The sequence below is a fragment of the Zerene cesonia genome, chromosome 14 (assembly GCF_012273895.1).
Source record: "Zerene cesonia ecotype Mississippi chromosome 14, Zerene_cesonia_1.1, whole genome shotgun sequence".
Lineage (NCBI taxonomy): Eukaryota > Metazoa > Arthropoda > Insecta > Lepidoptera > Pieridae > Zerene > Zerene cesonia.
In genome coordinates this window covers 6,052,216-6,068,773 of record NC_052115.1, presented here as the reverse complement: position 1 = coordinate 6,068,773, position 16,558 = coordinate 6,052,216, and the positions used below count along the sequence as shown (strand labels likewise).

General features: G+C 32.2%; 2 protein-coding genes across 11 annotated transcripts in view; one reads left to right on the top strand and one right to left on the bottom strand.

The window, feature by feature from the left end:
- Positions 1–16,558, bottom strand: part of LOC119831868 (transient receptor potential cation channel trpm) — a 163,958-nt gene that overhangs the window by 82,919 nt on the left and 64,481 nt on the right. The window lies entirely within an intron of this gene.
- On the top strand, positions 9,096–11,219 carry LOC119831871 (allergen Tha p 1-like). Its single transcript, XM_038355437.1, has 3 exons — positions 9,096–9,204; positions 9,949–10,133; positions 10,929–11,219. The coding sequence occupies exons 2-3, from the start codon at positions 9,950–9,952 to the stop codon at positions 11,114–11,116; spliced, it is 372 nt and encodes a 123-aa protein (XP_038211365.1). The 5' UTR covers positions 9,096–9,204; position 9,949; the 3' UTR covers positions 11,117–11,219.

The window sequence follows — 16,558 nt, the reverse complement described above, 5'->3', positions numbered from 1 at the left end:
AAAATATCATTTTTGTTTGTGACTATACAGGGACAATTTAGGCGTAGTCGCAAAATCTTATAATTAGTAGGTTAATGCAACTATCATAATATACGTTAATAATATTATATCTGAATTCTCAAGTTTCGTTTCGACAGTTACATTAAATCTGCAAATAAATAAGCGTCACTACCGTCGTTTGATAAATAAAAGAAGCACAGTTATATGTGAAGTAATAATTAAAAAATTAACGTTTTAATTAAAATAGTACTACTAATATCATACAAAGTTACTTATACCTGACACAATTTACTGCCCACTTAACTCACGTAACCAGCACCAACGTGCAAGCGACGCCATTACATGAAGCATAAACTTCAAGACGTAGATATTACCACTTTCATTCTACCAGATAATTAGTAAATTTTCCACGGCGCAGTTTAATCGCATTAGCGGATAAGTCTTTACTAAGCTGCGATACTGCGTATGATAATTGTAATAAACTAGCTTTAACGCGGCTTCGCACGCGCTCAATTCGGAGATTTTTAATAGATGTTGTTATACATATAAACCTTTCTCTTGAATCACTCTATTTATAAAAAAAAACATCAATATCTTGCGTAATTTTAAAGATGCAATTGAAAGCTTGCATTTCTCTTATACTATGTAATGAAATATAATTATACAACTGACTTACGGATTTTGGGCAGATTTTTGTACAGGCGTAGCTTACCCTTGGGAAGGATGTGGGGAAGTTTATACGGCAACTTGGATAAAATGGAACCGCCCCGAAATATAAACATTATTTGGGCCGTCGCGGGAAACGGTATATTAAAATATTTATCCACGTTTTACAATTCTGCTCTCCTTAATTATACAAACGCGGTTTGACGACGGGTATAAGGAATAAACAAACATTGCAATGTTTTTGATGAATAAATAAATGCGGATGTGATTATGGATAAAGATACAATACATAAACAATACTATCGTTATATATTATACAGAAAGTCGTGTATTTTACTCTATTTTATTTTTCATTTATTTTTTAATAAAAAAATTTTTGGTTCGTTCCTTCAAAATATAATAGACTGGCTGGTTATTTTCAAAAAGGTTCTAACTATTTTTGTTGCTTTTAATCGAAAAACATATACTATTATTTATTTCACTATACAGAATGAAATGACATTCATTAGTGCCACTCATTTGACAATATATTTTATTATTATAATTAATAACACATACATAACAATGAAATTAACCAACCAATATCGGACAAAGAACCACAACCGACAAAACAACCCTTGTAATTCTTAGCCATTCATATTTAGTCGCAAATTATCCGTGTTTGACCCGTACCTGACCCACTTCGGGCTCGCTGGCCCATTTGTCATGCTAATGTGCTATACCGCAGGATAACAATTAATAATACATTAATATACCTGTACGCTGATACATTATGAAGGCTTTCATCCAAATGATTGTTTTTTGGAAACGGAAAGAACGATATTTAATACTTTGTATTGTTGTCTCTTATTGGAATTGCATGTTTTTGACGACGTTTCGAAACTGGTCGTATTTTTTGTAATTAAATTTAATTAAAAAAGTTAATAAAAGCAGAGCTGGTGAAAAGGTTTTATTATGAATCGAACGAATGTTCGAAGAAATCCAGTTTTAGTTCATACAACATAAAAAATAAATTGTTATTTTAATACCTGCTTTGGTGGGTTATCGTGAAATGTAATCCAATCGTCGTGGCTTAAAAAGGCCGTGGGTTATGTCGGACTCCCACTGCCTAGAGAGGCAATGGACCTACCGACTAAGCTCCACTGTGTCCCGTCTTCCCGCGCTATTCGCCGAGGTCGTGGGAACTCATATGAAATCATCCACTACCCCTACTACACTTATCCGTTATGTGACAGATGAAGATCAAAGCTTAAATGATCATACAATAGTGAAAATAGTTACAAGGTAAAACAAGGATGTCAAATGTCAGACTGTCATTTATATTTACCAGAACATTTCAATAATTCAAAGCATCAAGCCGAGTTTTCTCATAGTACTACCAAATACCTTTTTTACACAAACAATCAAACAAATGTACAGTTTTGAATGGCAATTAACCAACTTCTGAATTGAGTGCTTCATTATACATTCGTTAATTCAACAGCCCTTTGTACAATTGTTGCTGGTTTGTTTGCATTTCTCAAACAATAATTACATTGTTAAAAGATAATTATCCGCCTAGGGACTTCCGTCTCTAAGGACCTATCAATTTAAAGCGGGTATTTGATCTGTAATAGGAGATAACTAAATACGGATTAGGAAGTATTAATAATCTTTGGAGCCATCTTTGGTTCGCGTTGCTTGAGCGAGAAAAAATATATATTGAAACACTTTTTTCTCCCCTAATTGGGATGGAAAATTTTCATTTCATAATTTCCGATTCATTGCAAAAGATATACTACACGTTTTATTACATATACACGTAAGAATTATTTCCGAAACCATCTCAAAACCATGCTACGTATCCAATTCTGTTACGATTTTAACTTTAATCATTTCACGACAGTATTGAATTACACGCTGTTTACTTCTAACCTATTTAAGCTTGTAATCGAAAAAAATAATGGCTCAATTTAAAATTTCACGAAGTAATCCGCTCGCAAAGTTAAGTCGACCCGAGCTGAATTAAAAAGTCTTCATCAGGATGTGTAAAGAACAAATAGATTTTCAGCGTACTCTCGCTTGTGGTTTTATTTTTAATTAAGAACAGTGATTTCACATTTCCTCCGCCTTTCTTTGACGAGAAAAGAAATACCTGGAGTGAGCAGTTTTTAAATTGCAGTCGTTTCGCGTTAAGCCCTTTGAGTATTGTTACGGTTTCCGTAAAATGAAAAATTACAGAAAACTTAGCCGCGTAATTAATTTTTGAAATAGTTTTCGCTGTAACACAATGTATTGTATTTTCTTTGGCTTTCTAATTACTGAAAATTTAGATAATCACAGCAGAAATACACAACATGTAGATTGCTCTTTTGAATTACTGTGTAAGCCTTACATTTACGAAATACATTCATTGTGGATTATTCGGTTTAAGTGTACGAACTACATATATTGCTTTGCGAGATACGTAAAACCAATAATTAATTCAGTACTTACTTAGATCGCATTACGTACCAAATTGAGCTTCCATATCGACAGGTTCTAATCATAATCAAATATAATAGGTATTTGTAATGATAAACAAGGATCATTTTTAGTCAGCCTGGTAAACATTAAAAAAGAAACAGTGTAATTTCGGGCAGCGTTGCCGTGAAGATGCCGTAAAGCCAAGCATGCATTATTACGATTTCATCTTACCTTGTAATTTCTCTTTTTCCGTCGGAAGAAAATTACCCTCCTTTGTCCCTAAATATTTTATGATGGCAATTTCTCACAGCCATTTTCGCGGTTCTTATATCCTTTGTCAGATTGGCTGTTTTGTTTTTGTAATTTACTGTTCTTTTACTTTTCGTTGGAAAGATTGATGGATGCGATGCTTGTGATAAGATTTTAGAGCGTAAACGTGTAAAGGCGTCCTTCTTGCCCATGTATTCGAAACCATTGCATTGACAAATGATTAACTTCTTCTGTATATAAATATCATAAGTTTTTATAATCAAACTCTTTTTAATAATTATGAGATACACCACAAGGATAAAATGACTTATTAAAATTAAGTTCACATTTAGATTAAGAAACCCTCAAAAATACGTCCATCAAATTCCAGTAACACACAAGTAAATGACAATTATTCTAACGCCTTGTTTTGCCTTGTTTATATTAAGTGAAATATGAAATGGGATCTTTACTATCTAAATTACAAAACAATAGCTGAAAAACGAAATGCCTTTTCAACGTGAAATTTTTATTATAAAGTTAACGAATAGCTCTCAAGGGACTGAAGGTAGTTAACCATACCTACCCATTTATCTTTTGTTTCACCGATGTCTACATGAGTGAAAGGGACAAAACGTTTCCAGAGAAATAGTTAATTAACTGAAGAGGCAAGAGCTGTAACTAGAGGACAAAGGATGGCTAGGATCGAATAATATCGAACACGATGAATAGAATGCCATGTCATTTACAAAATACTTGGCAAGGTTCTTGAAGAATACCGTGAGGGTAGATAAAGATGAAAAAGTTAATCGAAACGATCAACAGACGGATACAGACTTTTGACTATAAGTAGGATTGTGCATTGAGCCAAATAATGTCACGAGGAATATAAAAAATAAATAACTTTTATTTACAAGACGCCCTTCCCGGCTATGCCCGGTTACCAAGATTCCTGTTTTATCCCAAGGGAGCATTTAATCGGAATAAAAATATCCTATCACCTAAGTCAACTCATACCCTGCCTGTATACATAATTTCATAAAAATCCGTTCAGTAGTTTCCGCGTGATTGACGGACAAACATCCAAACAAACAAATTCACATTTATAATATGAATGTGATAATAGCTTAAAAAGTCGTCCCCTCCTAAAGTAATCTTGCGTTTCACGATGCGTGTTACTCCAAGTAATGTTGTCGCAAGGGAACACGTGATGTATAATTTAACCAGTTATTATACCAGGCGTTTGTAGGTTAGTGATATAGGGTGTTACATAAGCCTCTGCTTGAGGTATATAGGGCATAAGTAGATAACATTTGTATTATAATATCAATGTATTTAATAATCGAATGCAAACGAAAATACCTGACAATAAGTATAACGTTTTTTTGCTCTTAAGTGGTAATTAATAATTATAAAATAGGACCAAATTACAAGTCTCTTAGGGTGTTGAATACGTTTCCTTTTCCTCACCCTTTCTAGTCCAATCCTTCTTTCCAGTCGTCAGTCCTTTACTTATCCCTGACCCCTTAAAAGCGGGCAGCGCTTTCGCGGAGACACTGCCTTTGCGAATGTTCATAGGCGGTAGATATCGCTTACCATTACGCGAATCACTAGCCCAGTTGCCCGCTATGACATGACAAAAATAAAATACCGTTTCTAGTAACAATACTGCGTTACACGTTCTAGTGATAAAAGAATATGCCAATACTATTCAAAAGGTAAAAAATAATGTGTATGCAATACTATTCAAAAATGTTATCAGAAAGATTCCTACGTAATATCCTCGCAATATATTAAATCTAATCGCTGCTACGTGATTGGAAGGAGAATCATTGCCACATGCAACCATTTCAATTGAACTTCAATGATCTATTAAATAGTACATTGACAATTACCATTTACAAACATCGTGAGGAAACCGGCATGTCCGAGAATCAAAAGTTCGACGACATGTGACATCTGCCAACCCGCACTTGGCCAGCGTGGTGGATTATGGCCTGAACCCTCATAGGAGCCTGTGTCCCAGCAGTGGGAACATATAAGGGCTGATGATGATGATGAATTACCATTTACTGACTTCTACGACTTTACAAAACTGACAGGAAGTTTTATCGTCCCTTATATTATTATCGCTTTTATTGGTGTAATAAGTTCACTATAAAATAGGCACGATTTCAAACAAAAATTAAGCAAAATGTATTCATAGAACGCTAAACATTTTATATAATATCATCACTGCATAGTATAAAACAAAGTCGCTTTCTCTATGTCCTATTCCTTATGTCCCTATGTATACCCAAATCTTTAAGGCTACGCAACGGATTTTGATGGGGTTTTTTTAATAGATAGAGTGATTAAAGAGAAAGGTTTATATGTATAATAACATTTATTAAGCTACTCTGAATTTAACGCGAGCGAAGCGGGCAAAAGCTAATCTTTTAATAAAACCGTCTGCAGGTATTTTCAAACGTTTTCTGTGTAGTATCCACGATCTTTAGATAATAGAATATAATATATTAAAATTAAACATACTCATACCTGTTTTATTATAAGAACAAGAAATTTATTAAACATAATTGCCTGTTGTCTAAGCTGCGTATATAAAACAATTTGTTAATGTACATATAAAATGAATTAATTAATGTTGTCACTCGACGACCGACGTGTAAGTTAATGGAGATGGAGGCTCTGTGTGCGGTGGCTTTTAATCAAATTTTGTAACAATTTCAAAGGGAAATAATCATTATTTTATGCATGTATAACTTATTTATTTTTAAGCAACTTATATATATGTATGTATCCTTTTTGGTGACAATAATTTTTTTTTTTTATTATTATGCAAAGAATAAGACCTATCCGGTACCCTTAAAACATTTTATACCTGGGTGGGCTTGCTTTTCTTTTCTAATATTCTTCTATATTATATAAAATATATGAGAGTTCAATCCGTTTTTCTAGAGTTTTGAGAAATATTTTGCTATAAATGTTTAAATGCCATATTAATTTCAGTATGAAATATAATGCATTCACAATTCGCAATTTATTTATAAGTGGAGGCACGCGACTAGCGACGCGTTAAATTAAGAATTTTGCGGGTGAAATTAATTTTTTTATTCATAATAAAAGTAGCCTTAGCTTTATCATAATCCATTTGCAACCTCCGTCCAAATTACAGGAGCCATTTTGAAATTTTACCGAAAAAAAACCGGTATCCATTCAGAATGCCATTATAAATATTTCTTCATTACAACTATATGATTGTTACTGCAATATTTAACGTTAATACATAAAATAATATCAGGTACATTCTAGATTGTTCTAGAAAAAAGAACACCGAAAATTTTTACAAAATCAATTACGTATACACAATAAATTTGAATACTAAAATATTCCCCGTCACGCCCTAAATATGGAACAACAATTACCACAAAAGAAACGGGGAAACAAATGTATTTGTATAGATTTTTGCCTCTCAGCGTAATAAGGTTCCACAACCTGTATTTGTTTCAAGCGCACCCCTTTCATTTGCTGAAAAGTAGGAACAAACATATCGTAAATCGCTGTTTACTTAGCAGTTAGGTAAAATAGGTTAAAATGTAATAAGTTTGGTTTGAAAATCTTATGTTTAAAGCAACGAAAATGTCATATTACTATATATTTATATTATGAAAATGTCATAGGTGACTTTTTTTTTCGTTGCCATACTCCTCCGAAACGGCTTGACCGATTTTGATGAAATTTTTTGTGCTTATCCGGTATCTATGAGAATCGGCCAACATCTATTTTTCATACCCCTAAATGATAAGAGTAAGGCAGAACAGCGTTTGCCGGGTGCAGCATAGTATATTTATATTATGAAGAAACGATAAGGGAGCGTCCATAAATTACGTGAGAACTTTTCAGAATTTTTTGAGTTAATATAAAAATATAGAATTAATAAAACTGCTACATAAGAGGTCGTTATTTACCAAACATACTGTATTCATAGTAATATTTTTACTACCTATCATCAATTATTTTCATTTATTTTGATACGTAGTTTCCGTGCCTATTTATTTGTATATAATTACGTTTGATGAAGCATGAATATTTATGAAATGAAATAAGCTAGTGTTCTTGAATAACATCTATATTAACGTTTATTTAAAAAAATCTATCTAAAAGAATATAGTCGGAATTAGCACTAGGTTATCCTATTTACCTGGTAACAACTCTATTGAAGCAGAAAGATTAATTTAGCACATATCTATACTTATAATGCAAAGCTGAAGAGTTTGTTTGTTTGAACGCGATAATATCGGGAACTGCTAGATCAATTGTATAAAATACTTTACATTTGGATATGCAGATACGTAATTCTTCAGAGCTGTTGGCTATAAGTATATGTACCACGAGTGAAGCCAGGACGAACCGCTTGTATATGATTGTATATGCGGATTGACCCGGAATTAATATATATCCAATATTACTCGAGGATGATTCGAGTTCGATCGAGCTTTCGAAATGGTAAAATCATTTTTGAAATAGACCAAATAGTTCTTGAGGTATATCCTAATTAACAAACAAAAAATGAAACCTTTCTTCTTTATAATACTAGATTATACTAATGTTATTTTATAAAACCACAATGGTATGTAAGCATACTGCATATTCAATCACTCGATACATAAATTTGGTGTAAATTATTACCGAAAATTCCAATAAAATTCGATTAACGTACGTTAAATGAATATGCCACGTGGCACGGCGTTGCAATTACGTGAAGTATGAATACATGTCAAAATTCTGATGATAATTGCCTGCGATCCAAATATTTGTCAATCCTATTGAATTTAAATGAAACGTGACATGTCCATACCATATCATTTATTGCTCCAACGAAATTTGTTATAATACTAACATATCGCCGTGGTTTTGGTTGAATTAGTACCTCTTTTACTTCTCTGCTATTCATCATCATCAACCCATATATGTTCCCACTGCTGGAACACGTGCCTCCTATGGGGTATCGATCAGACCATAAACATCACGCTGGTCAAAAGCTGGTTGGCAGATATTCCATGTAGTCGACTTTCTTTGATTCTTGGACATGTTAAGCTTTCTTCTCGGTTACGAGCAGTGGAGACGTGATACACGTGTGCAGATAAATTGGGTTTAAGCTATTTGTGTGCTGGGAAATGTGTGGAAACATTTGATTTAAGAATTCTAGGTATTAATTCTATTAGATTGAAAGTTGTAATGATATTTGAATATTAATGAAGATAAGTCACAACAATTATCTCGGAATCACCTTCCTCGTTTTTTATTGTTATTATGATTTCTTAATGACTAACTCCTCGGACCTTTCCTCGTTCGTGTTGCACCAGATATTACAAATACATATTTCATTATAATAATGACAGTATTTGTATTTATATGTATTTTAAACTAGGGTTAGTCGATGAAACTTAAGCCAATGCCTTAATTTATTTATTAATCTTTTCAGATTTTACATTTAATTGGGTTATGTATTTCTTTACTTTTTATAAACGGAAACTTCAACAGTATTACTTCAACCTTGGAATTGACCTTAACATATAAAACACAAATATACCCCAAATCTATTCTAAAATATAAGAGACCACGCCTACCCTTGTATATCTCCCAAGGAAAAACGGCGGGAAAATCACATCGCGTGTTATTCTTTCAATGAATCCAAGTATTTTCCGAGCAAGGACTGTTAAAATGTATAAAAGCGAGCTTCCTGAATAAATAAAGTTAATAAAGAACCATCTTATCTAAGGGACACTCGTGTGATTAGAAGATAAATAAACGTTTTTTTTGGGAAGTGAAAAGCGGCAAAATGTAAGTTGATTTGCTCACATAGAGACATCTGGGGACGTACCTGGAATAAGAAAAATTATACATTAGATAAATATACTTGCAGTTGCAATTGTCGAAGTTAATTTTAATTCAAATAACCTAAAAATTTACACGTCATATGTACATTGCGCATTTAGTCAATTTTCTGACACGTACTTTCAAGATAATTGATAAGTCGAAACTAATATTACTGGGCAAAAAAAAAAGAAAAACAGTTATAAAAAATAAAAATTATAATGGTCTTAATTGGCATCAAACGAAGAAAAACGATTTAAATTGTAAAGGTTATCTGTTCTGTAATTCAAAAAACATATTTATTAATTATGTTTCGTTTGTTAAAAAAGAATGTTCATAATTCAATTTAATTGAGTATTAAATCTTAACAATGAAATAAATGTTTTGGATTATGTTATAATATTTACAACGTTTGATTCGAATGCGTATTTTCTTCAACTTGTTATTTCTAGATCTGTGTTTTTAAATAAGCTATAAATTTATTGATAAATAAACAAAAACTACGCACGTGGATATTGGCAATAAATTTGAAAGTAAAAAGGAAACAATCAATTTAAATGAACGTTTTGCGTTGAAAATTAACTTCTTATTTATAGATTTCATGAAATGCTACAGTTTGATTTTTTTTAATGTGAACAGATAAAAAATCCACAGATACAGCATTTGTGTATTTTGGAGGTCATATATAATGAAATAATCCATCTGTTTCAGCATGAAGGTCTTCGTATCGATGCTTTTGATTCTCTCAGTGACTGTGATAGCAGCGCAAAGGTACACTGACAAATACGATGGTATAAATATAGATGAAATATTGTCCAACAAGAAGGTCTTATCATCGTATATCAACTGTCTATTGGATAAAGGAAGATGTTCAGTTAACGGAAAGGAGTTGAAATGTATGTTTTTAACTTTTTTTTAAGATTCTAATTCAAATTGCTTTATTTGTATGTAGTTCCTTAGATAGTATTTATAAAAATTCTTAAACGTTCTGCTTATAAGCTGAGCGTGCTAATATATTGTTTAGATTAGATTATGTAACTTTTATTTAGTATGTTTTTAAAATATGGAAGAGCTATAGAATTGTCATATCACTATATTGCATTGCATCTTAAAAATTTTCAAAGGAGGTTGCAGACATATTGTTTGCTTTGTGGAATTTCTCGTTAGCATCCCCGCTTGGACGTCTGCCCGGGCTATGATATATGGCGACCTCTATTAGGCTATGGGCAGTTTAAACATAACTTTATTAATTTTTTATACCTTTAGAGAATACGGATTAAACCTTATACTATATAAATCTGATATACCTTTAAATGATTTTGTAGAAGGAACATTGAGGTGTTACTTTATATGAAGATATAAAGTATCTATCTCTAGGAAAAATAATGATTTTATTTTTTATTCATAGCCAACCTTATCTTTACCTATAAATTATTCTGCATATAATTTGATAATATCCTTTAATTAATTAAAGGGTTTTATACAATATAAATTTTTAAACAATTTCAACAAGTTCCATGATCACTGACCTTTTCTACCTACAGTAGTCATTAATTAACAGCTTTAACTATCCACTGCTGGACTGAACCTCTCTTCTAGCACGCCTCTGAGCCCAGTTATAGGCTCTTTATCACCAGTTTTGATCATCAATCGTGCATACATCAGTAATCGAAATCTCCTTATAATTTCAGCTCACATAACAGACGCGCTACAGACTGGATGTCGTAAATGTACTGAACCACAAAAGCAGGGTTCCCGCAAAGTCATCCGGCACATGATTAAATACGAGAAGCAAGCCTGGATCAGTCTTCAGAAGAAATATGACCCAGCTGGTACCTATGCGAAAAAATACGAACGCGAACTTAAAGGCATTCAATAGCTGATGCTCTGGTTACATTAGGAGCACAATAACGGTTTTATGAATGTATCTCGAAAAACAGTCATTGTGCTTTATTTAATGGGCTCTCTTCAACATTGAACTTTTTGACAAAGTACGTAGAATTTATAAGACTATATACATTGCTTTATTGTACACTATGATTTTTTAAAAACATTAGGATATAATATTGTGTTCGAAAAATGCAGGGACACACAAATCCTTTCAAGCTATTCCCACATACATAATTATACCTAAGTACAATATTATTTTATAATTGTTGTTATGTTTGCATGTTAATAAATGTTTTGTTGAATTATATATTACCAAATTAATCAATGTTTCATTGCGTCCAAACATCACTAATATAAAACTGAAAAATAATGCTACATTAACTAATCCATGTTACGTACAAAAATTATAAAGTTACCCTCCTATCAGTTCCTTACTCCTATGACTTCGTAAGCACAGACATCCAATCCCTATTGTCGTCTCATGAAAGTGTCTAGACGATATAAAGCAAATAGGTAATAATATAACACATCGGTCGTCGTGAGCGTGATGGACAGGCAACAGTTCAGATTTCTACCAAAATATTATTAGACACAACTTCACATCTGGCATTAAGATAACACAATGTGTTCAGTTATTATAAAAACTTTGATTAACATTAACAAGCTGAAACCCTGCATATTATTTCAACCTAAACATCAAAAGTGTTGTACCTCTCAATCTATTGTATTTTTCATAAGGCTTAGCGTAGACTCCTGACCATGTACCTAATTTGTCTCCTTTTGTATCCTACACAGAAGACTGGCCTTTTCTTTATAACAGTTATTTTCATTGAATCCTATGGACAAATTTAATGATTTTAGCAAATGATTAGAGATGAATAAATAGTACAATTAAAATCATCAATAATATTTTATATATTATATATAACAAATGTGTGACGGTATTTCTTGGATATAATTTGAAATGTGTGACGCATTCTATTTCCACAAGGATATAGTAGAATATTCCATTTTCCATTTCTCGAATTGAATTCTAATCCTATTGTAATATTTCTGCATTGATATATTCAGTATACTAAGTATAAAAATATATTTACGTACTAGAATATTGTAATCTTATAATATCACCCTCTTCAGACCTAATTAGTATAACATTTTTACAAACTTCTTGTATTATATTTAAATACACATAGTTACTTTATTATCATCAATTTCACATACAAAAAAATTGTTCCACGTTAAATCGTTACTCTTGAATAGAAACAAATCAATACAAACAATAAGGATTAGCGAAGCAATTCGAGAAATCGAGAACAATTAACCAGCGACAGTTTAAACTGGTCGTTGACAGGTCATAAATTCAGCTGTTAACCTCTACCCTACGTTGTTAGGCGTTTTACAATTCGCTCTAACTTAATAGTTCAGATTTCCGTTATTCCGTTTCGTGTTTATATTGCATTTACAATGAATTTATGTAGAGGAAAACTTAATATTAATATGTTGAAAATATGTTTGGTTGGTTGGCTGACTGGAAGAAATAGCTTATAATGGCTATAGGGCCACCATTTGTATACAAAATCCTTTGTTTCAATTGTTACTATCTTTTTGTATTGTTTGTGTATACAAAGAATAACATATAAATAAATATTTTATCATTGACTGGCTGCGCCCCGCGGTTTCACCCGCGTTAGTTTGTATCCCGTAGGAATATCGAAACAAAAGTTACCTATGTGTTATTCCAGTAGTCCAGATATCTACGTACGAAATTTCATTGCAATCGATTTAGTAGTTTTTGCGTGAAAGAGTAACAAACATACAAAACACCTCACAAACTTTCGTATTTATAATATTAGTAGGAAATAGGATAGAAGAATTATAAAGAATAAAATACAAGGTTTCTTTCAAAACATATCGATAAACGTCACGTTCGAATTGACATTGACAATATCAAGTTTTATGAAAAAAAAAAAGTGAAGTCCCGTGTCCCCTAGTGGGGTATGGGGCAGATGATGTACATCTGTTTCACTGATCGATTTTCTTTACGGAAAAATAGGCGATCAACTTTCTGTGTCCTGCCATACCGAGACATTTTTTTTGTGCGTCCCCACCGGGAATTGAACCCAGGACCCCTCGGTTCTACGCTCACGCGTTAACCACTACGCACCAAGGAGGCGGTTAAGTTTTATGAAGTCCTGTCTAAAACTCATTAGTTCTATCGCACACATAACGTAAGAGACGTTATAATTCAAATTAACTACACAAATTTCAAAGCGGTGCGTTAAGAGAGGCAGCTATTACTCTCGGAATGTCATTCACTCGAAGACTTATGAAAGTTAAGACACGTTACATTAAACCAAATAAAAATGAAGAAGAGGAAGGAATTTCGTCTTAAGTAACGTCGATAAAAATGATTTAAACAATTTAAAACGATTATGTACCAATATTTATTATTATACAATAGATAAAAAAAACGATTTTCAAATAATATCTTTAATAAATTTCGATGGGCAAAAATCGATTTATTCTTATGAGAAAATAAACAGATGCTTGAATTATTTTCACACCAACGCCTCTTCAGTTATTGGATGGGTTTATTAAGGTAAAAAGCCATGTCTATCATCAATGTTTTTGAATGCGTTATTTTATATCTTTAAATATGTAGCTGTACTGTTAGTCCTTCATAAAAACCATATAAAGACTAAATTAACAAATTAATATCGAGAACATATTGTCAACTAACTGAATACTTGACTAATTTGACTAAAACAAAAACGGGAACTTTTTACGACTATATCGAAGTCTCCTCCACTAAAACCCTACCTAGATACCATATAAAAGTGTAAATTATCAAATTAATTATAAAAAGCATTTCTATGTTTCTAAAAAGCACGCGATTTCGTGGAGTTTACGTGGGTGTAACAGACTGTTTATCTTAATTAGGCTGCAATGTGGCGTGCGGATACAAAATTATTCACATAATGTTTTGTTTTACTTTTTACCGCTTTAAACACGTATTTGGGTTTAAAAGCGTCTTGTTTATTATAACCTCCTTCTTCATATAGTAAAGAATCGAGCCAAAGGTCATAGAGTATTTTGTTCTATCATTGACCAATATAAACAAATTTTAACATTTTGGGCAGCTAACTATCTCATCTACATAAATGGTTATGGTTTCATTCTGTTAGGTCTTGGGAGAGTCTTAAAACAATCTTGAAGATCATTGAAAGACGTAATATTTAATAATGTTGTTTACAGTATATTACACGGAAATGATGTCTATTTTCAAAGAAATTGTATTAAAACAAAAAAACACCTATACTCTGCACGATCAAAATAAACAGCAAGTCTTATAAACTCAAGCTCTAACATTTATTCATTCAACTAGACTTCTTATAGAAGTACTTTTGAATCGTCATATTACACAGTTATAACATTTACCACCGGTTCGAAAGGCAGTTTCTACAGAGACGAGCCGGCAAGAAACTCTGAAGTATAATATAAATATTGAAACAAATAGTAATTATTCTCGTGTAATGATAAAAAGCAACCAGTAAGCATTACTATATGTTGAATATTTGTTTTCAACTACCAGTTAATATAAAATACTTATACAGAACGAAGTGACGCTAAGTTCAAAAATATAAAACATCATTGGTTCTTGTATGCAGACTTTAATGAACCGATCAAATATGACATTTGAACAATGCAAATTATATTATATATATATATAATATAAGTTTACAATGTAAGTTAAACATTAGACGGTAACAGTTACCTTAAATTAATTGTCATATAAAGAAGATACATCTTAAAAGTTCTCTATTTAAGCTGTAGATACTACATTATATTGTCAAAATAATTTAACATCCGTTGACAAAACGTGTGGCACCTTCATTATACCTAGATCATAAAGTACCCTCGTTTATGAATATTTCCTAACAAGTTACATCGATATTTTCGACTCTATCCAAAGGATATACGGTCGAAATTCAAATGAAGTACTGGAAAGTTATAAGCGACCACTAATAGACTGTAACCGCAATGAACCAAAAACACCTTCGTGGTTGTATCACGGAAAAACATTTTCAAATTATGAAGCATAATAAAGCTTCTGTTTTGATAATGAAGATTTCACGTTATTAAAATGTGCACAGATTAAAAAGCCATCAAAATCCTTAAGACTTAAGAGGCATTTCAGGCCGTTGGACAAAATATTTAATTAATTTCCAAAATCTTATTCGAACTATAAATTTAACATTATATTTGAAACGTTTGCTCGTTAAAAAAAACAATACAATTCAACAAAAAACTTAACAACACATAATGGTAGAATAATGAATGTATTATATGGAAATAGCTATAAAATAGCCTTTTATTCCTAAAGTGTCATATAAACAGCACATTATAATGATTTAAACGTTATTTTATCGCTTATCTTGAAATTTAATACTGACCCCATTTTATGGTGCGTGATATTGTTTAAAAACCTTAGGAAAATGTGCCATGTACCGTCAAAAACCGAAAATGTTTCATGCAATGGGGACTTTCATCTAGTCCTGTATTTAATTCAATATAAGTACCCATGAGTATAAGATTCACCAAAATCTTAGTTGACTAGTTACAGATAGACAAGCAGGACTTAATGTTGTGAATGATCTTAGATAGCAATATTATAAACGACAGTTTGTATCTAGGTGTAGTGTATTGGCTGAATAAAGTGTTGCTCGGTTGTCTCGTGCGCCGACGTCACGAGGCAGTCGTAGACCGACACTCGAACGGAGCGGTTCTGTGTGAGCGATTGCGCAGGTGGCGTGGCCGTAAAGCCGTAGAACACTCCAGAAAAGAGGGACATTACATGTGGCGACGAGGAAAATAGTAAGTACACATTGGTAATTAAAAAAAAAAAAAAAAGGAGGAAAGATGGCGATACGCTGCATACGCGATACGATAAACAAGTGACGTCATTCCCAGAGTACTTCGCTTATAATTTACTATGAACTGGTTGTTTAATCATTAGCTATTGATACCAAAACAGTGGGTTTTTACACGCTTTTTTTTATTAGCTTCACCCGTATGTTTGTATGTTTGTTTGTTTGTAACCGACTTCTTTGGGCGCGATTTTTATCCACTTTAAACGGCCAGATTGCGTTCAAACTTTGTAGATTTATTGAGGACCGATGACAATACACTAATTCAATAAAATTATTCCATTTTTCAATTTGCAAAATATGATTTTGTTAATTTATATAATTTTCATCTATAGTCGATAAGGTGAGAAAATTAATTAAAATTTTCGTCGTTCGAGTCGTGCAATCGTTTAAAATTAAAAAAAAAAAAAAAAACAATAATAATATAATAATCAACGAGGATTTAACAGTTAATCTATGCCAAACATTTAAATGTGTCCAGCCGTTTTGGGCGCGGCAGAGTA